Genomic DNA, 26,420 nt, shown 5'->3' on the forward strand with positions numbered 1-26,420 from the left:
ACATTGGCAGATGTGCAGGTGAACCTCTGCTTAATATGGAAAGTCATCTTGGGGCCTGGGATAGGGGTGAGGGAGGAGGTGTGGGGGCAAGTGTAGCATTTCCTGCGGTTGCACTGCCTTCCAACCCCACCACAACCCGGCACCTTGCCCTGCAACCGCAGGAAATGCTACACTTGCCCCCACACCTCCTCCCTCACCTCTATCCCAGGCACCAAGATGACTTTCCATATTAAGCAGAGGTTCACCTGCACATCCGCCAGTGTGGTATACTGTATCCATTGTACCCGGTGTGGCTTCCTCTACATTGGGGAAACCAAGCGGAGGCTTTGGGACCACTTTGCAGAACACCTACGCTCGGTTCGCAATAAACAACTGCACCTCCCAGTCGCGAACCATTTCAACTCCCCCTCACATTCTTTAGATGACATGTCCATCATGGGCCTCCTGCAGTGCCACAATGATGCCACCCGAAGGTTGCAGGAACAGCAACTCATATTCCACTTGGGAACCCTACAGCCATATGGTATCAATGTGGACTTCACCAGCTTCAAAATCTCCCCTTCCCCTACTGCATCCCTAAACCAGCCCAGTTCGTCCCCTCCCCCCACTGCACCACACAACCAGCCCAGCTCTTCCCCTCCACCCACTGCATCCCAAAACCAGCCCAGCCTGTCTCTGCCTCCCTAACCTGTTCTTCCTCCCACCCATCCCTTCTTCCCACCCCAAGCCGCACCTCCATTTCCCACCTACCAACCTCATCCCACCTCCTTGACCTGTCCATCTTCCCTGGACTGACCTATCCCCTCCCTACCTCCCCACCTATACTCTCCTCTCCACCTATCTTCTTTTCTCTCCATCTTCGGTCCGCCTCCCCCTCTCTCCCTATTTATTCTAGAACCCTTCCCCCATCCCCCTCTCTGATGAAGGGTCTAGGCCTGAAACGTCAGCTTTTGTGCTCCTGAGATGCTGCTGGGCCTGCTGTGTTCATCCAGCACCACATTTTATTAGCATTTATTGCCCATCCCTAATTGCCCAGGGGGCAGTTAAGAGTCAACCACATTGCTGTGGGTCTGGAGTCACATGTAGGCCAAGCCAGGTAAGGATGGCAGTTTCCTTCCCTAAACGCCATTAGTGAACCAGATGGGATTTTCCAACAATCAACAGTGGACTCATGGTCATCATTAGATTCTTAATTGCAGATATTTTTATTGAATTCAAATGCCGTGGTGGGATTTGAACCCGGATCCCCAGAGCACTATCTGGGTCTCTGGATTTAGAGTCCAGTGACAATACCACTAGGCCATTGCTTCCCTGTCTGTGGTAATACAGTTGACAATGTTACCTGTTATATGGTGCCAAACACATTAGAGAGTATCCTCAATGTACAGTCCAGATTTCATCTCCACAAGAAATGTGCGGTGGTCTCTCCTACCAATACTGTAACGGAACGATAAATCTTCAACAGGCAGATCGATGAAGATGAGATTCAGTAAGTTTCTCATGACTTCCTGCTTCGGATCCAGTCTAACAGTTATGGCCCGTTGACCAACTCAGTCTACAGTGCTACTGTCAACCCACTCTTGGTTACAGACATTCTCTGAACGTGGAGTCACGGGTAGCCAGGGCAATAAGCAGCTTCATCGGTCAGGGCTTTGAGTATAGAAGTTGGGAGAAGTTAGTGAGGCCGTACTTGGAGTATTGGGTTCAGTTTTGGTCACCTTGCTGTAGGAAGGACATTATTAAACTGCAAAGAGTGTAGAGGAGATGTACAAGGATTGCCAGGCCTCAAGGGACTGAGTCGGACAAACCAGGGCTTTTTTTCTTCAGAGCGTGGAAGACTGAGGGGGTGTTCTTACAGAAGTGTATAAGGTCATGAGAGACATATGGAACGATCTGCCGGTGGAAGTGGTTGAGGTAGGTACATCGATGACATTTAAAAGGCATTTGGACAAATACGTGGATAGGAAAGGTTTAGAAGGACATGGGCCAAATGCATGGAAATGGGGCCAGCATGGATGGACTTTTTGGTCGGCACGGACCAGCCTGTCATGCACTGTAGGACTCTATGACTCAATATTGAGGACTCCATGAAGAGTACATTCTGCACCTTTGCCACCCTCAGTCCTTCATCTAAGTGGTGTTCAAATTGGGGGAGCACTAACCCAATAGCCAATGCAGGGTGGACCTACATGATAGCCAGCAGGAGGTTTCCGTGCCCATATTTGATGTGATTCTCTAAGACTTGATGGAGTAATAGGTCAATATTGAACACTACCAGGGCTACTTCCTCCCCACCCTAAAGCACCGCACTGCCATGTCTTGGTTGGTGATGGTGTTGATTGGGTTATTGCCTGAAAGCTAGATTGCAGACACTTTGTCCCCCTGCTCGGTAACATCATCAGCGCGCCTCTGGTGAAGCTTTGGAGTTTGGTCCTGCTTGTTAATTATATGCCTCAGTTTGCTGGGCTGGTTGGCATCACTTCTGGTTCTGTTTTTCAAAGGTTTATATATTAGATCCAGTTCAATGTGCTTGTTGATGGAGTTCCAGTTGGAATGCCAGGTCTCCAGGAATTCCCTGGCACGTCTCTGTTTGGCTTGTGCTATTATAGATGTGTAGTTCCAGTCAAATTTGCATCCTTTGTCTGTGTGTGTGTGTGTGTGTGTTTTGAGATCAACAAGAATTGGTGAGACCCCAATAAGGTCGCCTTTCAAACCTCCCATTTTCCAGTGAAAAACGTCCCAGCCTTTCTTGATAACTCACACCTTCCATACCCTGCCACACCATAGCAAATTTCTTCTGAACCCTCTCCAGTTTGATAATATCCTTCATACAACTGGGTGAGCAGAATTCGACCCAGTACTCCAGAAGAGGCCTCACCAATGTCTTGTACAACCTCAACATAATGTCCCAACTCCTATCCTCAAAAGTAGATTAGCATTACTAGTAACAATACTAAAATTTGTATTAATGTAAAATTAGTAAAAAGAAATCGTATTAGGCTAGCATTAATTAATTAATTCCAGATTGAGCCACAGGGGGATTCGAACCACTGACACTCAGTGAATGCTGACGTCACCACACTCCCCACAGAACGAAGCTACTGCGCATGCTTTATGTCAAGTCATTGTGCCTGGAAGGAAAAGACGCATGCTCAATGCCTGTCAGGATGACGTAATGGGAAAGTACGGGTCGATGCTCATGCTCAATGCTGAGTCTTGCGGCGGGCCGGCAGTAGTGCGCATGAGTGCCGGATAGGGCCTCGCAGCATCACGCATGCTCGGTGCCGAACACGGCCCCGCCGGCCGCCCAGCAGTGCGCATGCTTGATGCCCAGTCATCCTGAGTGAGCACGGGCGCGGTGACGTCATGGGTCATCTTGCGCTTGCGCCCAGGCGCGGATATGGGCGGGGCCTGCCCGGTTGCCAGGGGCGATGGCGGGGGGGGGGGGTAGTAGGAGGAGGGCAGGGATTAAGATGGAGGGCGGGCGCTCGTAGCGTCAAATAAAGGCGGCGCAATGAGGCAACTGCTGTACCAGAGACTTTGCAGATCGGTCGGCTGCAGCTTGAGGCAAATTCACCGCATTACACCCGCCGCCATGCCCATCAAGGTCAGAGGTCGGGGTTCAAGCTGGCTGGGGGGGGGGGAGTCCAAGGGAAAGTCACATTGACCCTCAACCTCTCTACGGCACCCATCTGCTGCTTGGGGAGGGGGTTTGGTGGGTGGAGGGTCCTGGTTGGATGATGGAAATGGGGTGCTCGGTAATTGGGAGAAGGGTTTGGTGTTGGAGAGGGTCTTGATGTTGGAGTGGGGTAGGTGATTGGCAGTGGGCAAGAGGTGCGTTGTAATAGGGAGGGTGATGGAAATGGGGTGCTTGGTAATTGGGAGAAGGGTTTGGTGTTGGAGAGGGTCTTGATGTTGGAGTGGGGTGGGTGATTGGCAGTGGGCAAGAGGTGCGTTGTAATAGGGAGGGTGATGGAAATGGGGTGCTCGGTAATTGGGAGAAGGGTTTGGTGTTGGAGAGGGTCTTGATGTTGGAAGGAATGTCTGCTGATAGATGATGGAGGGTCATGGAGTGAAAAGTGAGTATTTGGTGATGGGGGAGAGATTTGGTGGTGGAGGATTGGATGGGATATCACTTTGGGGTGTGGGTAGAGAGGAGTATCCCTTTGCTGTCTCCTCAGGTGCACCCAGCTTCCTTCAGTAGGCAGTACAGCGCAGACCCGTGCTCACTGCCTGTCTGCAACCCCCTCTTACCCTACCTGTGGCACTCCTCCCCAGTTCTCCCACCCCCCCCCCCAACCTTATTCATCTCAGATTTGAAAGGAAAGATTGCTGTGAAGAATACCAATTTTTGTTTTAGCCCCTTCTTTTCTGTCTTTTTGCCTTTGTTTTCTGATTTCTCTCCCTAGATGAAATTTTTGCACTCTCTGAAACCCTTATTTCCTCCTCCCGTCCCATGTCTTATCATTGACTCTTCAGCCAATGTCTTTCTCGCCCTCCCTCCACTGATTAATGTTCAGCCATCTTAAAATTCCAGTTAGTTTGGACAAGTCTGTTAGGAATTTAACCTTCTGGAGTCTAAAGAGCCGCAAACTATTTTTAGGGGAGCCAGGCTTTGAAACCGATTCAGTTGTAGAATTGTTTGTTGTCTTTTGCACTCTGAATTGAATTTATGCTTGGCTCGGTCCTGTCAAGGCTAAATGCACAGTTTTGATTTAAAGTCGGGTGGTGGTGGGGGGTGTGGGAGAGACACTTGCGTTCTTCGTAGCTGTTTTCACAATGCTGGCATGTCCCAGATTGTTTCAGAGCAGGAATCTCAAACAGAACTGAAACTGGAAACCAAAACATGGTGGGACTCAATACAGTGAGAGTGTTTTTGTGTTCTTAAGGGTACTGATGGACTGTTTGACCACAACTGAATGTGGATGCTTTAAAACTATCTTTAGCAGATTGACAGACAGATATGTATTTGTAATGTCTGTTTCAAAGTTTATTTTAAAATCTGACACAAAAAAACCCCAGAAATTGCTGGAGAACCTCAGCAGGTCTGCAGAGAGAAAGCAGAGTGAATGTTTCTGGTCCAGTGACCCTTCACCAGAACTTTTTTTCTCTTTTTTTTGTTTTTATTTTAGCATTTTCAAAAGTTTCTCCAATGCTGGAGAATTGAGATTTTACACTTAATCTCAGTTTTGCATTTTTGGTATGACTCCTTTACCCGAATCTGTGGTGAGGCAGATTTGAATTTTTGTGGTGCCCGACTCATCCGCAACGATCGGTGGTGGTAGCCTGGATTGTGCACAGCAAGCTCGTGCATGCCGCAAAAGCGATACTGACCAAATGTGAGAGCAAATTACTGCAGATGCAGGAATCTGTATTGGGGGGTGGAAAAAAATACTGGAAATCACAGCAGGTCAGGCAGTGTCGACGGCAAGAGAGCAGTTAAAACGACTCTTCATCAGAGCTGACCAAATGTGTCATTGGTTGCAGCCTAAACCCCATTGTTTTCCTGGCCCAATGCTGTCCCCCTAACCCAAACAACTGGACTCCCAAGCCACTGGTTGTTTGTGTGAGATAAGTGTGTATCTGCCTCCTCAGGCATGGGAATAGGACCCTGTTTCCAATGTTTGTTGGTGGACACAAACGTTGTTTGTTTTGTATCAGATCTGGTTGTTTGTTATTTGTGAAAGCCCGTTCGCTCTGTAAGCTGCGTCTTTGCATCGGGGATGTACTTTTCTGCAGTGCCTGGCTAGAGCTTTTCTTAAAAACTGTTTGTTAAAAACCACAAGGCAGCGAGGAAGAGCATTTTGAGAACCCTCCACGCTGTACTTGGGTCTGTTTTTCAATACAAAGCAGCCCCTATTGGGGGGGGGGGGATTCAAGGGGGTATGTCTCTTGCCCCCTCTGAGAGAGTGGGGGGAACTTGCTCCCCAGGGAGCATTCAATGTGAATTGTTTCCCTAGGATGAGGGATTTCCAGACTGAGGGCCATTTTGTGAGGTGAGAGGAGAAAGATTTTAAAGATATGAGGGGCAAGTTTTTTAGAGTGGTTCGTGTGTGAATGAACTTCCAGAGGAAGTGGTGGATGTGGGTACAGTTACTATATTTAAAAGACATTCTGAATAGAAAAGGTTTGGAGGCAGGTGGACTAGTTTAGTTTGGATTGAAGTCAGCGATAGGGTCTGTTAGTCTGTTTCTGTGCTGTGTGACTCTGAGACATTTAAGGGGTGGAGCGAAGCTGGATAACTGTGTACGCAGGAGAAGGGAATAGATGAAGAAGGGGTGGGGAGGGGATGAACAGAGGCAGCAGAGCCTCAGTGGCTCATCTATCGTTTGTATCCTCCCGGGTTTCCACACTCGCATTTCCTTTATAGATGGATATACCCTGGTGAGAGCCTTCAGAATTTGGGGAAGGAGTGGTGAGGGTTGTATTGTTTCGTTGTCTTGGGAGAATGACTATTGGAAGTGTTCAGAGAAGTGTGATTATCTCTGTACCTTTCTGCTTATCTATACGACTGAGTCTTATCTGCGGTTTGAATCTACCCTACAGTCTTTGTTGAATCAATCAGGATAAAGATCTCGAATATAACTGTTGGAAGGAATAAAGGAGGCCATTCAGTGACCTAACTCCGTACTGTGTCCCTTAATTCCTTTACCTAATGAGTATCCACCATTTCCCAGATCGATCTAGCATCAATACTGTTTGTGTTGAGTGTCCAGACCATTTTCCTGTGTGTAAATGTGTTTGTCCTCCGATGTTCTCTTAAATTTCTCCTTGGAACATCTGGCTGTCATCTCACACTCTGACCTACGGGTGTCATTTCGCTCAACTAGTGAGAAATTAGGAGCTAACAGAGAGAAAAACTGCCTGTTCCCTGGAGGATACCTTGAAAATTGTGATCAAATCAACTCCAGGGACCACCTCCCTGGTTTGATGATGTGATTTATTACTGTCACATCTACCTGAAGACAGTGAAAAGTTTTTGTTTTGCTTGCAGTGCAGGCAGGTCATTACCATACAAAGTGCGTTAAGAGCAATAGAGCAGAGCGAGGAATACTATGTTACTGCTGCAGAGTAAGTGCTCAGACTGAGATAAATATTAAATGTAAAATTTGAGATGTCCTTCTTAAATCTAATAACAGCGGGGAAGAAGCTGTTCTTGAATCTGTTGGTCTGTGTGTTTATGTGTCTGTATTTTCTGCCACATGGATGTAGTAGTAGAGATTATAACTGGGGTGGGAGGCACACACCACCCCACCAATCTCCGGATACAACGCATCATCCTCTGACGCTTCCACCATCTACAATCCGATCCCACTACCCAAGACATTTTTCCATCCCCACCCTTGTCTGCCTTCCGGAGAGACCACTCTCTCCGTGACTCCCTTGTTCGCTCCACACTGCCCTCTAACCCCACCACACCCAGCACCTTCCCTGCAACCACAGGAAGTGCTACACTTGCCCCCACACCTCCTCCCTCACCCCTATCCCAGGCCCCAAGATGACTTTCCATATTAAGCAGAGGTTCACCTGCACATCTGCCAATGTGGTATACTGCATCCACTGTACCCGGTGTGGCTTTCTCTACATTGGGGAAACCAAGTGGAGGCTTGGGGACCGCTTTGCAGAACACCTCCACTCAGTTCGCAATAAACAACTGCAGCTCCCAGTCACGAACCATTTCCACTCCCCCTCCCATTCTCTAGATGACATGTCCATCATGGGCCTCCTGCAGTGCCACAATGATGCCACCCGAAGGTTGCAGGAACAGTAACTCATATTCCGCCTGGGAACCCTGCAGCCCAATGGTATCAATGTGGACTTCACCAGTTTCAAAATCTCCCCTTCCCCTACTGCATCCCTAAACCAGCCCAGTTCATCCCCTCCCCCCACTGCACCACACAACCAGCCCAGCTCTTCTCCCCCCACCCACTGCATCCCAAAACCAGTCCAACCTGTCTCTGCCTCCCTAACCTGTTCTTCCTCTCACCCATCCCTTCCCCCCACCCCAAGCCGCACCTCCATCTCCTACCTAGTAACCTCATCCCACCTCCTGGACCTGTCCGTCTTCCCTGGACTGACCTATCCCCTCCCTACCTCCCCACCTATACTCTCCTCTCCACCTATCTTCTTTTCTCTCCATCTTCGGTCCGCCTCCCCCTCTCTCCCTATTTATTCCAGAACCCTCTCCCCATCTCCCTCTCTGATGAAGGGTCTAGGCCCAAAACGTCAGCTTTTGTGCTCCTGAGATGCTGCTGGGCCTGCTGTGTTCATCCAGCCTCACATTTTATTATCTGGGGTGGGAGAGGTCTTTGATGTTTGCCTTTCCGAGGCAGGGGGAGGTATAGATGAGTCACTGGGGTGGAAGGCTGGCTGGTGTGATGGACTGGGCTGTGTTCGCAACTCTGTGTAGTTTCTTGTGGCCCTGGGCAGAGCAGTTGCCATACCAACTTTGTGTTAGCTCTCCTCATAATTTGCCCTTTGGGGAGTCCACTTGCTCATTCTGACGAGTGTATCCTCCAGGGTGTATGGACCCTGAGGTCTCCTGGAACCAGGGCTTTGTAAAACATTTTGTTTCCCAATCCTCTGAGTCTGACTGGCCTTTCAGCCTGCTCTCTCTTTTTACCTCTGGGGGATGTTTTAATTGATTTGTTGACCCAGAACTGCCCCTGTTTCTCCTCCCTCACCCAAAGACCCTTTGGATCGCCACACTCTCTAGTTTTTCACCAGTCAGGAAATCGCCAATGACTTCCTCTTGCCCACATTGAAGTCCAATTTGTCGGCATTTTGCACATTCACTTCATCCATCTGTGTCTGTGCGGCACACAATGCTGTCTATCAGCAAATTCAAATGTGTGGCTGTCGTTATACCATCATCAATGTTTCTTTTAAAAAGTCTTGCTAACTATCTTGATACAGGGGACCAACTGAGTGTACAGGGTTAGGTACAAAGCAGGTTGAATGGCCTCCTTTATTCCTTGCAATGTATATACTCGAGACAGTTTATCCCGATTGATGCAACAAAGGCTGTAGTTTAGATAGAAATCACAGATAAGGCTTACTCGTGCAAACAACCAGAAAGCTGCAGCGATGGTCAAACCTGGCAGAGTGCCTGTCCCTGGAAACTGTGTGCCCTATTCACACCCCAACCTCCACACAACAGAACATGCCTTTGAAGGTGGTACTGTCTGCTTGTAACATTCTCTTATTGGCGTCGCAAGTGCTTTGCCCTGCCTGGGACAGAGAGGCCTGCAGGTATCTGTCCTGGACACAGTGTGCGTGTGCTACGTGCTTGGGAGGGGAAAGTCTGGAGGTGTCTGTAATCGGCGCCCAGATGTAACGTAGAATTCCTGCAACATGGAAGCCGGCCATTCAGCCCATTGACCCTCAGAAGAGCATCTCACCCAGACCCCCTACCCTGTCCCTCTAACCTTGCACTCCCAACGGCTAACCCACCTAGCCTGCACATCCCTGGATGCCATGGGCAATTTAGAATGGCCAACCCACCCTAACCTGCACATTTTTGGGCCCTGTATGTGAGACAGAGAGAAATTATGCATTAATTCTGTTCCATCATAGCTTGCTACAAAATAGCGTGTGAGATATTAAGATTGTTCTTTGCTCTTGCTGTCTCTTTTTTTTTTGTTTCTTTTTTAAATTGTGATAAATCTCACCCACCAATGGATGGTACAGCTGTAAGTTTGTTGGATTCTAGAATGTTTCAGAATGACTGAGTGGGGCTGAATGGCCTGCTGCTAATTCATTTGGAGATGGCAAGAACTGCGGATGCTGGAGTCAGAGACAACACTCTGTGGAGCTGGACGAACACAGCAGGCCAGCAGAAACGTTGACTTTCCTGCTCTGTGTTCCTCCAGCTCCACACTGTTTGTCTGCTGCCGATTCATAACGCTTGTGTGTTACTCCAGACTTGCCACACCCCGTTTCTCACAATTCCTCCTTCCCTTTCCCACCCAGTTTCTCCAAAACTGTGCAATGCTGTAGTCTCCTTGCCAAATCACAACTGTGATTTCGACACCTTTGTCAAGATTTCTCCATTGGTCTCTGATTTTTTTTTTAAAATTTAGAAACTATTCTCCCTTTTTAATTTGCTGGTTCAGCTCTCTGGGCCAATCATTCCCCCTGGGTGCTTCTGTTATCCTACCCAATCCCACCCTCACTCCTGGGCAATTTGAGTTTCTGCAATGATTTTCAAACAGTGGGTTTTTTCTGTTTTAGAACATAGAACATAGAACAGTACAGCACAGAACAGGCCCTTCAGCCCACAATGTTGTGCCGACCATTGATCCTCATGTATGCACCCTCAAATTTCTGTGACCATATACATGTCCAGCAGTCTCTTAAATGACCCCAATGACCTTGCTTCCACAACTGCTGCTGGCAACGCATTCCATGCTCTCACAACTCTCTGTGTAAAGAACCTGCCTCTGACATCCCCTCTATATGTTCCTCCAACCAGCTTAAAACTATGACCCCTCGTGCTAGCCATTTCTGCCCTGGGAAATAGTCTCTGGCTATCAACTCTATCTATGCCTCTCATTTATGCCTGTGTTTGCTACATTCCCAGTATTTCCGCACTAATTCTGCCTCAAACATGACCTCCTCTCGTGCCGTCTCCTCTCTCTGATAAAGACCCCGAGCTGGAATGGAGAGAGTGGGGCACCCATGCAACCCTTTGCCCTGGTGCACTTACTGAGGCTCTGTATCCAGGGATCCCTCTGTCTTTGTGTGCCTGACTCAACTTTTGGATCAAGTCACCCAGACCCCTTTCGTGAAGTTTTAGTGTCCTTTCTCCCCTCAGCTTCCTGCACACCAAACCCACAAAGCAAACTGACACAGTTCAGACATCTTCTGTTGAAAGCAAAATTCTTTACCCCTCCCCCCAACAAATACCCCCAATCACATCCAGCAACACACACCCAATACCCCGTCTTTTGTCTCTGCACTCAGCGACCTATGCTCGGCAGGGTGGTGTCTCAGTAGTTAACACTGCTGCCTTATGGTGCCAGGGACCGGGTTTGATTCCAGCCTCAGCGACCGTCTGTGTGGCATTTGCATGTTCTCCCCGAGTCTGCCTCTGGGTGCTTAGGTTTGCTGCCACAGTCCAGAGATGTGCAGGTTAGGGTGGGTTGGCTAAATTGCTCCATTGTATCCGGGGGTGTGCAGGCGAGGTGGATTAGCCATTGGGAATGCAGGGATACAGGGTAAGGTAGTGGGATCTGGATGGGATGCTCTTTGGATGAGCAGTGTGGACTTGATAGGCTGAACGGCCTACTTCCACACAATAGGGATTCTATGTTCTCTTGTGTATCTACTCTTGCCTCCCCAGCTCCCACAAATTGCACCACTGCTCACCATTGGCTACTATGCCTTCAGTCCTCCCAGTTCTGAGCTCCAGAACTGCCTCCCTAATCCATTCCTCCTTTAGGACTCCCCTTAAGACCGACCTCTTGGGCCAAGCTTTCCTTAATACCTTGTTCATTCGTCATTTTTGTTTTGAATAGACTTGGATGACACACTGGACGCCTCCAGTTGCAAAAGGTGGTGCGTAAATGTAACTTAGGCTTGTCTTGTCCCGAAGAGGTCTCGACATGAGTTGGAGCTAGTTTCTGTTTGGTTTGGGCTCGTGTGTGCATGTGTGTGTGCGTTTATGATGTCGGCTGCAGGGAATTCTGTAGCATTGGTAGCAGGCATAGGCTGTTTGGTGTCTCGAGCCTGCTGCACCATTCATTCTAGATCATGAATAACCTTTCACCACAGCATCAATTCTCTGCACCATCCCTCACTATCATCCATATTGAGAACTCTCTCAATCTCTGCCTTGGACACGCTCAGTGAAAGCCTGCGCTGCCCTCTGCGGCAGGGAATCCCAAAGGAATCCACCCTCCTAGCAAAGAAATTCCTCCTTCCCTCAGTCCAAAATGATCGACACGTTTTAACCTGACACTGTCTGTCTCGAAACGTCAAGCTTTCCTGCTCCTCTGCTGCAGCTTGGCTTGCTGTGTTCATCCAGCTTCACACTGTGTTATCTCACTGTCTGTCTCTATCCTGGTTTTTCTCTCTCAACTGCACATCCTTCCTGCTTTGCTCCACTGTCGGGCCGTGTTGGAGTTTCCCATTCTTCAATCAGGTCACCACTCATTCACTTTCTCTTCCTAAACTCTAGAGAGCACAGGCCCAGTCCCCTCCATCTCTTTGTGGGCTCTCGGGAAATCTCTGCTGTACTCCTTCTTCTATAGGGAGCCCATCCTTGGATAAGGAACCAAAACGCTGTAGGGTAGGATCTCTGAATGTGTAGGGTGTCCAATGTATTGGGTAGTTGGCAGAAATGAGAGAGATCCACTGTACAGCCATAGAAGAGCCCCTTTGGCCCATCCGGTCTATGTTAATCCAGGACCAATTTCAGCATCCTTGACCAGGCCCAAAATCGAGGGGCTGAACACCCTCGATGCGCCTGGATACATTGTGCGCACCACTGACACCAGCCTCCCAGGGCAGGTGCTCTACTCCCAGCTCCAAAACAGCAGACAAGCCCCAGGTGGACAGCTTCAGGGATACCCTCCAGGCCTCGCTGGGGATGTGCGGCATTCCCACAGACAGCCGGGAATGACTGGCCCCAGACCATCCAAAGTGGAGGAGGAGCGTCCGGGAAGGCGTTGAACACCTTGAGAGTTGCCGTCGGGCAGAAGGTGGACGCCAGGCAAAAGGAGCATCCTGTTGCACCAACTTCCTGTGACCACCACCTGCCCCAATTGTAACTGAGCCTGCAGTAGCTGTATCGGTCTATACAGCCACCCATGGACTCCCCCTGAGACGGGGCAGAAAGTCATCCCCATCTGCGAGGGACCACTGATGATACCCCTAATCCTACTTCTCAGCTGTAGGCCTTCAAGTGCTCATCCACATTCTTCTAGAGCTTGAGGCTTTCCTTTGGTACTGCGGTTACCAGGAACAGTGTTCCAGATCACATCACCCCCGGGGGGGAAAACATCTTTCCTCTAATCTCTGCAATTTAACATCATGCTCCCTTCATTGTTGACCCTTCAACTCCCGAGAGCAGCTGCTCTCTGTCCCCCTGCCCTAACCTTATCCACCCCTGTTGGATCACCCTAGTGGGTGTGCGTGTATGGGTGCGGGAATGGTTGGACTACTCCCAATTCGGACAAACATTTCTCCAAGCCAATTAGCCTTAAAAGTACACACACCGACATTGTAGTCGGGCCAACTCGTTATCCCAAATTACATACTGATGATTGAATCAGCAGTTCCTAATCTCGGAGCTCCCCTGATATCGTGCTTTCGCAATGTAAGAAAACTGCTTTGTCACCCTCAGCTTCTGTGCCTTGTAATTGTGAGAAAGTGCTTTTGGGTATTGGTCTCCTGTGGTCACACGAGACGGGAGGGTGACAAACTTATCGCCTCAGGCTGAGTAAACGTTTGCTTTGCGGTAAGTGGGTGGGTGCTGCCCGTTGCACTCACTTGGCTGTGGTAATAATGTATTGCCCAAGCTGGGTTTCGAGGCCATGCCCATCATAGGAGAACGGGAAGGAAGCTGATTTCCCCATCACTGAATTCCCCTCTTGGAGCAAGCTTCTTCCTCCTCCCACACTCTCTCTCTCTCTCTCTCTCTCTCGCTCTTTTTCCTTATCTTCTCGTTGTTTTCTTTTCTTTCCTTTCTGTATTTCTTTTACACTCTCTCGTTCTTTTGACAGTTCACTTCTCTCTCTTTTTCTCTCTCTCTCTTTTTTCCTTTTTTCTCTCCTTTTTTTCTCTCTCTTTTTCTTTCTCCCTCCTTTTTTTTTCTTTCTCCCTCCTTTTTTTTTCTTTCTCCCTCCTTTTTTTTCTTTCTCCCTCTTTTTTTCTTTCTCCCTCCTTTTTTTTTCTTTCTCCCTCCTTTTTTTTTCTTTCTCCCTCCTTTTTTTTTCTTTCTCCCTCCTTTTTTTTTCTTTCTCCCTCCTTTTTTTTTCTTTCTCCCTCCTTTTTTTTTCTTTCTCCCTCCTTTTTTTTTCTTTCTCCCTCCTTTTTTTTTTCTTTCTCCCTCCTTTTTTTTTCTTTCTCCCTCCTTTTTTTTTCTTTCTCCCTCCTTTTTTTTTCTTTCTCCCTCCTTTTTTTTTCTTTCTCCCTCCTTTTTTTTTCTTTCTCCCTCCTTTTTTTTTCTTTCTCCCTCCTTTTTTTTTCTTTCTCCCTCCTTTTTTTTTCTTTCTCCCTCCTTTTTTTTTCTTTCTCCCTCCTTTTTTTTTCTTTCTCCCTCCTTTTTTTTTCTTTCTCCCTCCTTTTTTTTTCTTTCTCCCTCCTTTTTTTTCTTTCTCCCTCCTTTTTTTTTCTTTCTCCCTCCTTTTTTTTTCTTTCTCCCTCCTTTTTTTTTCTTTCTCCCTCCTTTTTTTTTCTTTCTCCCTCCTTTTTTTTTCTTTCTCCCTCCTTTTTTTTTCTTTCTCCCTCCTTTTTTTTTCTTTCTCCCTCCTTTTTTTTTCTTTCTCCCTCCTTTTTTTTTCTTTCTCCCTCCTTTTTTTTTCTTTCTCCCTCCTTTTTTTTCTTTCTCCCTCCTTTTTTTTTCTTTCTCCCTCCTTTTTTTTTCTTTCTCCCTCCTTTTTTTTCTTTCTCCCTCCTTTTTTTTTCTTTCTCCCTCCTTTTTTTTTCTTTCTCCCTCCTTTTTTTTTCTTTCTCCCTCCTTTTTTTTTCTTTCTCCCTCCTTTTTTTTTCTTTCTCCCTCCTTTTTTTTTCTTTCTCCCTCCTTTTTTTTTCTTTCTCCCTCCTTTTTTTTCTTTCTCCCTCCTTTTTTTTTCTTTCTCCCTCCCTTTTTTTTTCTTTCTCGCGCTCTCTTCCGCTTCTTCCCCACCCCACCCCCAAGCTCTTGGCCAATTTCATATCCACATCGCTTCTGTACCTTTTGTACCATGACTTATAACTTTGCTCAAGTCTGTTGTAAGGCAATGTATCAAACACTCCCTGCATATCCATGTCCGTTCCACTAACGGCATTACTCTCATCAAGTCTCTTTTTTTTTGTTTCTAACCTTTTTTTAAACGTGATTTGACCTTCAGAAATCTGTGCCTCTTCCTAATCCATCCCCGTTTTGTTCCGTGTGATTTACTAATTCCATCCAGAATAATCCTTTGTAGAAATCCTACCTAACCCCCCGCCCCATTACTGACGTCAGACTGACTGTTCTGTAATTGCTGGGGTTATCCTTACAGCCCTTCATTTGCACCTGCTCCCTCTTTCATTGCATCTTTTGTGGCTCAAGTGGGTGTTGCTGTTGAGCCCTCGACTCCGCGGGTCTGTCAGATGGGGTACAACATTGGTAAATGTGAGGCCCGTCATTTTTGATAGGAATAACAGCAAAATTGGCTATTATTTAAATAATGAAAAATTGTAGCCTGCTGCTGTGCAGAGGGACCTGGGTGTCCTCGTGCATGAATCTCAAACTGTTGGTTTGCAGGTGCAGCAGGTCATTTAAGAAGGCAAATGGAATGTTGCCCTTCATTGCCAGAGCGATGGAGTTTAAAGACAGCGATTATGTTGCAGAGATAACTAGGTGTATAGCTGGATGAACACGGCAGGCCAAGCAGCATCAGAGGAGCAGGAAGGCTGACGTTTCGGGCCTAGACCCTTCTTCAGAAAAGTGTTCATCCAGCTCCACACCTTGTTATCTCCGATTCTCCAACATTTGCAGTTCCTACTATCTCTGAGGTTATGTTGCAGCTGTATAGGGAACTGGTCAGGCCATATCTGGAGTCACTGTGTACAGTTTTGGTCTTATTTGGGAAAGGATGGATTGGCACTGGAAGGGGGTACAAAGAAGGCTCACTAGGTTGATTATGGAGTTCAGAAGTTTGGCTTATGAGGAGAGATTGAGTAGACTGGGACCATACCCATTCTCATTTGGAAGAATGAGGGGGCGGGGTATCTTATAGAAACAGAAGATTGAGGGGAATAGATAAGATAGAAACGGGGAGGTTGTTTCCACTGGTAAATGAGACTAGAACTAGGGGTGAGGCTTGAAATAAGGGGGGGAGCAGATTTAGGACTGAGCTGACGGGGAACTTCTTCACCCAGAGTGTTGTGAATCTGTGGAATTCCCTGTCCAGTGAAGCAGGTGAGGCTTCCTCATTGAATCCTTTTTAAGACAAAGATAGATTTTTGAACAGTAAAGGGGATTAAGCATTACAGTGTGTGGGCAGGTAAGCCTGAGCCCATGAAGAGATCAGCCCTGATGGGCCCACTCCTGCTCCTATTTCTTGTATTCCTGGGCCTTGAGCAGGCCGTCTTAGTGCCAGTATTGAGAGGATGCTGCACTCTGAGGTGCTGTCTTTCAGATCAAGGCCCCCTCTGGTGAATGTAAAAGACCTCTCGGAAAAGACAAGCTGAAGTGAGGATGTGTTTCTCCCTGGCGCCCTTAGGCCAATCTTGTCGAGAAGCCACAGCGAATTAATAAATCCTGCACCCCCTGGTGAAATAGGGTGGAAAAACAATCAAGCCGGCTACAATTTCACTGACTGGTTTAGTGGGCTGAATGGCCTACTACTGCTCCTTTCCCCACTGGAGCAGGTGGGGCTTGAACCTGTGCTTCCTGGACCAGAGAAGGGGTGCTACTAGCATGTCACAAGAGCTTCCCAGAAGTCTGCTCTCACTCAACCCTGGAACGATCCCTGTGTGAGGGACCTGCAGTCACTGAGGAGGTGACAGGCACTACAGAAACGCAGAGGCGTTTGTTGGGCCGAGGGTCTGACTTCGGGGCCTCCTCATGGCTTTGAAAAGTGGGCAGGGGAGTCAGACTGGGATTGTGTGGGCTCTGACTCACAAGGTGAGGATAGTGAGACGGAAGCAAAGTTGACCCATTTAATTATCAGAAATTGGAGATAAACCCGTTGAGGAACCACGCCTCATGACTGTGCAAAGCTGTAATGTGAGCAGTTAGTGCGAAGTAGGGTACTGTGCTATCTCAAATCTTTCTTTTCCCTATCACTTCCTGCCCTGTGGTATGGCCCTCGGTACACAATCGTCTGCCTTGTCTATTGTTTGAAGTGTCTCTTCCCCCTCCCTTAATCCCTGTATTATCAACTGTTCTTATCTGTCTTATCCAAACCTGTCATTATGTCTGCCTCAAGTAATTCTCCCCTCAGTCTCAGTCTCTCCAGGGAGAACAACCTCAGCTTCTCTAAATGACAAGGTATGGAACTGGAGGAACACAGCAGGCTGGGCAGCATCAGAGTAGGAAAGCTGACGTTTCGGGCCTGGACCCTTCTTCAGAAGGCTCCACACCTTGTTAACTCAGACTCCCAGCATCAGCAGTTCCTGCTATCTCCCAGCTTCTCTAATCTTACCTTGTCACTAAAAATCTCTCATCCACAGCACTGTTCTGGTGATTCCCCATCCCCTTTGTTATTTGTTCATAGGTGTTGCTCGCTAAGGAGTCACTTATTGCCCAGTCAACATGTCGCTGTGAGTTCGGAGTCATGAGTAGGTCAGACTGGATAAACTTTCTCTTAAAAGGCACCAGAGAAGAAAGTGGGTTGTAACGATAATTAACAAGTTTCAGCAAAGATTTGTAGCTTGGCTTGTAGGTGAGGTTGTTGGCTTGCTCACTGAGCTAGCTTGTTTTCATTCAGAAATTTCATCATCACAATAATTGACATGGTCATTGTGAGGCTAGTCCGGTGACTGTACCACTGCTTTGCTTTGACCTTTCCTGTCGTGTGACAGCCAGAAATGCATGCAGTGCTGGTTAGACCACCTGCACAGAGGTTTATAAACATTCAGCATGCATATGCACACCTGCGCACCCAACGCCACTCTTTACAAAGCCACGAATGGCCCTGCGCTTTTGCTAACTGCTCTCCAATAACATTGTGCCACTCCCAAAGAGAAATACACAGGAGCCCCAGCTTCCTCAGTGGCTGCACAGTCCTTCCAACTGTTCAGTCTGTCTTGCCTCTCCTGAACTAACCTGTCTGCTAAAAGGTCCCACCTCATACGTTTTTTTTTATTCGCATTAAATTCCGCTCGCCTGGCAGTTCATGGTGATGCAGGCCAGTCATGACATGCACAGATAAAGCCCTCTCCAGGCAGCTAAGCTTTCATCCGTGCGGTTCCCTGCTCTTCCTAAGAGAGCTGTCTTGTGCCCACGCCAGAAAGCAGCCATTCGTTGGTGACAGACTGCTGGCTTTCGCACGCATGTAGTTGGCACAACCTGGAATTTGTTGCCCATCCCTAACTGCCCCCATAAGCTAACAGCCAGACTGCATCGATTCAAAATGTCAGCTTGCCACCGCCTCCTCGTAGGCAACTAGGGATGGGAAATAAGTACCAACCAGCCAGCAGCACCCACGCCCCATAAGTGAATAAGGATACACTCATTTGGCCATTTCCAAGGGCAGTTAAGGGACATTGACGTGGGGGCCAAGTCAAGTAAGCATGGCAGATGGCATTTGTGTGAACCAGGTTGCTTTTTTTTTTTGCAACAATCGACAGTGGTCAGCTAACGTTTTATTCCAGATTTTATACAGTTCCAATTCCACCATCTGCCGTAGTGGGGATTTGAACTGAGGTCCCCAGAACGTTAACTCGTCTAGCTCTGGGCGCTGCATTTCACAACGGAGGTCAGAGCTTCGAGAGGTGCTCAAGAACAGTTGCAGGGATAGAGGAACATCGGGAATATATTTGATTGTCAGAGGAGGCTGGGGCTGGCAAGTATGCAGAGGGAGGTGTTCGAAACCACAAGGTGAGGTGTCAGGGCAGAGTAGACGAGACTCTCTCGTGGAAGGGTTAATGACAGGTTATCACCATCGCTCCATTTGTCATTGGGGTGGCACGGTGGCCCAGCAGTCAGCACTGTTGCCTCACAGCACGGGGGACCCGCGTTCGATTCCACCCTCTGGTATCTGTGTGGAGTTTGCACATTCTCCCCATGTCTGAGTGGGTTTCCTCTGTGCGCTCTGGTTTCCTCCCACAGTCCAAAGATGTGCCAGCTATGGTGGATTGACCATGCTAAATTACCCCAGGGTGGGAACGGCAGGGATAGGGTAGGAGTCAGGTCTGAGTGGTGTGCCCTTTGGAGGGTCTGTGTGGACTCAATGGGCCAAATGACCTGCTTCCACACTTTGGGATTCTATGGTGGGGGTACTTCGAGAGTCTGGGAATGGATTGGTTTGAGTGCGTGTTGGAGGTTCATTCGGAACTCTCAAAAGGGAATGAAAAAGTGATTGGAAGAGAAATTTTCAGGGCTGTAAGGGAGTCGGGGGGTGGGGGGGGACAGGGGTGTGTGATAGAGGGAGAAATCCCCAACATGACTGTCTAAATGGATAACCCTCTGTCATTCTCCATTAAATACACAGGCCCCTCACATCAAGCCCACAGTCTGCCCTTGTGTCAGATTCCCTCCAGCTTCCACTTCCACTTCCCCTTCCCCTCCCTGCTTCCCCCGAACACATCACCACAGGCAACTGCTTCCTCTCTCTTACAGCAGCTCAACATCCTCCAAAGTGGGAGTAGAAATTTTAACACTCGCTCACTTCACCCTGAACTGATTTAGGGTGGCACCCAAAGTGCTGAATGGCTGCTTCCCAGCTTGTTCTATTGCTCTCCTTCCTCTTCTCTCTCTCTTCTTTGACCCCACCCCCCGCCCCGGCCTCCCTTGCCCAGTCTACTGTGACCTTTAACTCTGTGCCCGATCTCCACTCTTCCCCCTCCCTGGGCAGCGAGTTGTTCGAACGAAACTGCGTGCCAAGACCCAGCATATATTGCCTGCCCCCAGTTGCCCCTGGAGAAGGTGGGGGCGAGCTACCTTATTGAACCGCTGCAATCCATATGCTGTTAGGGAGGGTCAGGACTTTGACCCAGCGACTCTGAAGAAACAGCGATAGGGGCGGCATGGTGGCTCTGCGGTTAGCACTGCTACCTCACAGCGCTAGGGACCTGGGAACTACTCACTCTCAGCCTGCGTGGAGTTTGCACATTCTCCCCATGTCTGTGCAGGTGTCCTCCCACACAGTCCAAAGATATGCAGGTTAGGGTGGGTTGGCCATGCTAAGGTGCCCGTAGTGTCCAGGGAGGTGTAGATTTAGGTGGGTTATAGAGGAGTGGGGCTGGGCAAGGTGCGCTTGTAGACTTGTTGAACCAAAGGGCCTGTTTCCACACTGTAGGGATTCAATGATGGTGATGACATCCCCAAGTCAGGATGGGGAGGTGGAGGGTTATTTAGGGGGCCTCCGGGTCGAGGCATTGGCTGAGCTGTGGCATGCCAGCTCCTCCCAGGAGCTGGCCAGTGGGTGAGGCACACTGTTCCGTGCTGGCTTCCAGAGGGACAGTATCTGCTCCCTGGTACCTGCCTGCCCCAGATAAACATGTTTTTCAGATGTAGCCTGGAGGGGGATACTTGCTCCTCATTAGCCAGCGGTTTACCTCCTACGCACTTGTACACAGCTGGCAGGTTCGAGTTCAGTTCTAGCTGGGGAATATTTGCCCGAAGGAGCTCGAGACTTGCAGAGGAAGTGGTACAGTACAATTATTAGACATTTGGACAGGTACATGGAAAGGAAATGTTTTGAGGGATTTGTGCAATTAGCCCATCGAGGCCACACTGACCCTGCATTTCTCATAGCTATCCCACATAGCCTGCACATCCTTGGACACCACGGGCAACTTAGCATGGCCAATCCACCCTGACCTGCACATCTTTGGACTGTATGAGGGATTCCCCCCACCCCCGCCCCTCCACCAGGCAGTTGGCGGAATTTGAACTCAATGTAAAGAACAAAACCTGGAAATAAGACTATATTGATGTCCATGAATTCATTGAATAAAACCCATCTTGTTCACTTTCGCCCTTTTAGGGAAGGAAATTACCACCCTTACTCAGCCTGGCCTACATGTGACTCCAGACCCACAGCAATATGGTTGACTCTGAGCTGCCCTCTGGGTGATTGGGTATAGCCTAGTCAGCAAAGCCCTTATTCCACAAATGGTTAAAGAAGGGGAAAAAAAATCTGTGATTTGTAATCATTGACAGTAAGAACTATCCCTGGTTGTCAGTGATTCACTGGAGGGAAATCTAGCGCCCATAGCCAGTCTGGGCTACATGTGACTCCTGACCTACAGCGATGTGACTCTTAATCAGCATGCTGAGATTTCCTGAGCAGGCCCTCCTGTTCAGGGAGCAGTTGAGGGTGAGAAATATCCAGGGATGTTCTCCGTCAGCTGCGGGCTCAGGAACTGGTGCAGTGTGGAATGAAGCATGTGCTCACGGTTTGCGTTTTGGTCTGCAATCCAGATTGGGGATAAGCTGCCCGCTGTCAACGTCCACGAGGGAGACCCTCACAACGTTGTCAACACTGCCGACCTCTTCAAAGGGAAAAAGGGTGTTCTGTTCGGAGTTCCCGGAGCGTTCACTCCAGCATGTGCCAAGGTGAGGAGCCAGCCTCTTTCTCTGTCACCTCGGTGCCCCTTGTCAAGCCTTTCGATTGTGTGTGTTTCTCTCTCTCTCTCTCTGTGTGTGCCCTTCCCTGTTTGGGAGTTTTATATACCTTTCTAACACTGTCCCGTCATCTGTTTTCCTGTTGTGTTTTTGTTTTAAACCGGGTGGGGAAATTCTCTGCAGTGTCCCCCCACTTTGGCTTTTCACAATCACCTTCCCAAGATCGTCCAAGGGTAATTTGCAGCCGATGCAACATCTTTTTAAAATTTTTGGAATTGGTTCTCCATGTGCTGGCATCATGCACGCAAGATCCCACGGACGTCTCGCTCATCTGGTTATCACCAAAGAGTGTGGGTTGTTGTTGTTTTTGGGTGGCTTTGTAGAATTAGGGCACTTCTGACAACATGGCACTCCCTCGGTGATGAGGGTGGGGCCCGGGGGCTGCAGTGTGTGATTAGGAGACCTGATCGTTGGCTTCCCCTCCCTTTGGGAATGCATGCCCCCCCCCCCTCCCATTTTACTGTTTGCACTTCGCTGTCCCATGTTGGATCACTCTGCGATGAGACCCGCTCTCGCTGTCTGACCTGTTCCTCTCTCCTTCGCCAGTCTCACCTGCCCAGCTACATCGAAAAGTATGAGGAGCTGAAGAAGAAGGGGATCGAGATCATCGCCTGCATCTCCGTCAACGATGCTTTTGTCATGAGTGCCTGGGGAAAGGACCAGAAAGCTGACGGGAAGGTAATGTCACAGAGGACACAGTGTTGAATTCAGAAGAGAAAGCTGGGGGGAGGCCATGGTAACTGGCTTTCTGTTCAAACAGACCAAATACAATTCCTACCATGACTCTTCAACCCTGGCTATTTACTTCCCAGAACAGAGGGAGATAGTAACATTTATCACACGAATTTACCCAGGGCACATCTGTTGTTTTACATACCTCTTACTTCTGCATCTCCTTTGCCCATCCCTATTCATCCCAATCTGTTTAATATTTCTGACATCTTCCCCGATTGCTATTTCTGCGCCCACAGAGCGGGGAAAGGGCTTGAGTCAATAGCAGTGCTGTGCTAACAAGCCCTGTAATCTCCATCCATAAGGGATACTGTGCCACTGCCTTGATTCCCACTTTGATCTGGTTTATTATTGTCACAAGTACCGAGGGACAGTGAAAAGTTTTGTTTTGCTTACAGTATGGGCAGGCCATACTGTACAAAGTGTGTAAGGGTATTAGAACAGAGTGAGGAATACAATCTTACAGCTGAAGGGAGTGGGCTCAGCATTAAGTTAATAAAATTCTGAGAGGCCCATTCAGAAATCTGCAGGGAAGGAGCTGTCCTTGAATCTGTTGGGGCGTGTGTTTAAGCTGCTGTATCTTCTGCTGGACAGAAGAGGTTGGAACAGATTATGACCAGGGGTGGAAAGGATCGTTAGCTGCATTTCCGAAGCAGTGAGAAGTATAGATGGGGTCAATGGATGGAATGTTGGCTTATGTGATAATATTGGATTCCCAAGGATCCCAGTTCTGGGGTGGGGAGGGAGAGCCATCCGTGGGTTTCCTCCATCGGACTGGATTGGAGAAGGTAGGTGGCCGAAGAGGTGGAGAGCAGGCACTGCTAAGTATGGAGGAGTAGGTGCTTCTGAGGGCTCTCCATTCCAACACCGGAGATGGGCAATACTGTATCGCATATGGTTTCGGTGTCCCTACCTGAGAAATGTCAGGGTAACCACTAAGGGAGTGCCATGGGAATTCACCAGACACTGAATGGGCAGTTGTCGTGGGCAGAGTGATAGAGTCATAGAGATGTACAGCGCAGAAACAGACCTTTTGGTCCAACTCCTCCATGTCAACCAGATATCCTCAACTAATCCAGTCCCATTTGCCACTATTTGTCCCCTATCTCTATAAACCCTTCCTATCCATATCCCCATCCAGATGCCTTTTAAATGTTGTCATTGTAACCAGCCTCCGCCACTTCCTCGACAGCTCTTTCAGTGCACCACACTCTGCATGAGAAAAGTAGCCCCTTTTAAACCTTTTCCCCTCTCCTATGCCCCTCTAGTTTTGGACTCCCCTACCCTGGGGAAAAGACCTTGGCTGTTCACCCTATCCATGCCCCTCATGGTTTTATAAACCTCTATAAGGTCGCCACCTCAGCCTCCGACACTCCAGGGAAAATAGCCCCAGCCAATTCAACCTCTCCCTGTAGCTCAAACCCTGGCAACATGCTTGTAAATCTTTTCTGAGCCTTTTCAAGAGATCGAAGAGTGTGATCCTGAATTCTCTTGTGTTTAGAAGAATAATTTTGAGGGGTGTAGGGGATTTCATTTGAACTTCTAAAATTGTAAAAGGATGAGACCAAGTGGATGTTTCTCTCCCCGGCTCAGCCCCTGGGTGAAGAGTCGGCCGTTTGGGACTGGAGGTTTGAAGGAATTCCTTCACTTGGACGGTGGTGAACCTTTGGAATCCTGCAGCCCAGAGGGCAGCAGAGGTTCTGTCAGTATTGTGCTCGGGACCAGGATCAATCGATTCTTGGGCACAAGTGGGATGGGGCGAGTAAAGTGGGAGTCCAGGTGGGAAATCAGCCACGATCTTATTGAATGTTCGAGCGGATTCTAGGGACCAAACAGCCTTGTATTCCTGTCTCTTTTGTGATTTGTTGCCCCTCGCAGGTTAGTGAATGAACGGGCCTGAACACACTTGTAGGGTGGTTTAGTGTTTGGCTAGTCGACTACAATAGGCGTCACACCTTTTCTCCTGCGTCCTCTGCACCTATTCCCTTTCCCTGTGCTTTTGGTGAGGTGGAGCAGTCAGAGGATGAAGTGGGACAGTGACTCAGTCTGGTTGTGGTCTCAGAGCAGGAACTCCAGTCAACTGCTCAGCCTCAGCCACCTTCAGGTCTGCCTCCTAATTGTCTGCTGTCTCTCCAGGTGCGGATGCTGGCTGATCCTACCGGAGAGTTCACACGGGTAAGTAGAGCGCTCCTCCCTCTGTTCACAGGGCGCGGGTGTGCTTAGGCCCAAGCTTCATCACCATCCCAAGTCGCCCAAACAGAAGGTGGTGTGAGCCATCTTCTTGAGCTGCTGCAGGGTGGTCTGTTAGGGAGAATTTTGTCCCAGCGACCCCTGAAGGAACGGCCGGTTATATTTCCCAGCCGGAATGGTGAGTGGCTCAGAGGGGAATGTGCAGGGGGCGGTGTTCCCATGTACCTGCTGCCCTTGTCCTTCTAGGCGGAAGTGGTCGTGGGTTTGGAAGGTGCTGCCTCGGGAGCCTGCGGTGCATCTTGTAGATGGCACACACTGCTGCGACTGAGCGTCGGTAATGGATGTGATGCCAGTCAAGCGGGGGCTGCTTTGCCCTGGATGGTGTCAAGTTTGAGTGTTGTTGGGGCTGCCCCCACCCAGGGGCGAGTGGGGAGCATTCCATCACCCTCGTGACTTGAGCCTTGTAGATGGTGGGACAGGCTTTTGGGCGGGGAGAGGGTGTCAGGAGGTAAGTTAGTTGTTGCAGGATATTCCCAGCCTCTGACCTGCTCTCATCACCACAGTATTTCTAAAGCTGGTCAGTTCAGTTTCTGGAAAATTGTAACTCCCAGGACGTTTGCACCCTGGTTAAATCTGAATCTTTTACCAGTGTCTGCGTACATTTTGAGAAAGGCACTCTGGTACATTGTGTAGGAGCCCAGTGGGATGCAGATCGCAGCCACAGTGACTGTACCTTTTTAAGTAGAGAGCCTGAAGAGCAATCTGTCAGATTATGTTAGTGAGAGACTCCTGCCCCTAACCCCTAACAATGCAAAGGAGGCAGCTTCAGGAACTTGAGAGTGAGACGATCTGGTGCTTTGGACAGGATAGCAGGGCTTGCGTTACTGCCGACGGACTGAATGGTCTCCCAGGCTCTGAATGTCCCTCCTCGACGGGGAGGAGCTGGATGGCAGGGTCTGACTGAACCGAGTGAGGCGGCCCTCTCCGTGTTTTGGAGGGGAGGCCTCTGTGTCAGTGCCCCCGCACCTCCGAACCCACATGGATTAACCTTTCCCCTCCCTCTCTGCAGGCCGTGGGCCTCGAGCTTGACAAGGAGCAGCTGATCGCGGCACTGGGGAACAAGAGGTGCCAGAGGTAGGTAGCAGTGTCCATTTGCAGTGGATGGGGTTTGGGGGGGCAGTGGTTTGAGGGGGATGGTGGTGGTATTGTGTGCTCAGGGCCTGGATCATTCCCATGAATCTAGGCTTCCCAATTGGCCCTCCACTCCCAGAGTCTCTGACACATTCCTCCTCCACCCGGGGCACTGAGGAAGGTGCGGAGCTGAAGTTGGGCAGGAAGACCAGCCCGGCTCGTTGTGCCCACCCTGACATCAACTCAACAGCACCGAGAAATCCACCCCCTCCCTGGACGTGTCCCGAGGACAGTGTAGAAGGAGCTTTACTCTGTATCTAACCCTGTGCTGTCCCTGTCCTGGGAGTGGTTGATGGGGGGACAGTGTAGAGGGAGCTTTACTCCGTATCTAACCCCTGTGCTATTCCTGTCCTGGGGAGTGTTAGATGGGGGCACAGTGTAGAGAGACCTTTATCCTATATCTAACCCTGTGCTGTCCCTGTCCTAGGGGTGTCTGAGGACAGTTCAGTTCTGCTGACCTGAGTCCATGCTCCTCGGTACTCTAATGGCCCGCTACGTGAATCTGATCTGTCTCTGTGTCTCTGTGTCTCTGTGTCTCTGTGTCTCTGTGTCTCTGTGTCTCTGTGTCTCTGTGTCTCTGTGTCTCTGTGTCTCTGTGTCTCTGTGTCTCTGTGTCTCTCAGGTTTGTAATGGTGCTGGATGACGGTGTGGTGAAGCAACTGCAAGTCGAACAGGATGGTACTGGGCTGAACTGCAGCCTGGCCTCTCACGCCCTGAAGCTCATCTGAGACCACGTCTTGCAACAGTACAGCTCACAGCTGCTGCCGCTACCTCTCGGGCAGTTTAATATGATTTTAATAAAAGTATTTTAACTGGATAA

The 26,420-nt window shown here is 49.1% G+C and overlaps 1 protein-coding gene across 1 annotated transcript; it reads left to right on the forward strand.

Annotated features, from left to right (window-relative positions):
• The first annotated feature begins 3,452 nt into the window (after positions 1–3,452).
• prdx5 (peroxiredoxin 5) lies at positions 3,453–26,420 on the forward strand. Its single transcript, XM_048524868.2, has 6 exons — positions 3,453–3,607; positions 21,284–21,418; positions 22,034–22,165; positions 24,356–24,394; positions 25,479–25,543; positions 26,223–26,420. Exons 1-6 carry the CDS (start codon positions 3,515–3,517, stop codon positions 26,326–26,328), a joined length of 570 nt encoding a protein of 189 aa, XP_048380825.2. The 5' UTR covers positions 3,453–3,514; the 3' UTR covers positions 26,329–26,420.

Source organism: Stegostoma tigrinum, chromosome 42, assembly GCF_030684315.1.
Source record: "Stegostoma tigrinum isolate sSteTig4 chromosome 42, sSteTig4.hap1, whole genome shotgun sequence".
Classification (NCBI taxonomy): Eukaryota; Metazoa; Chordata; class Chondrichthyes; order Orectolobiformes; family Stegostomatidae; genus Stegostoma; species Stegostoma tigrinum.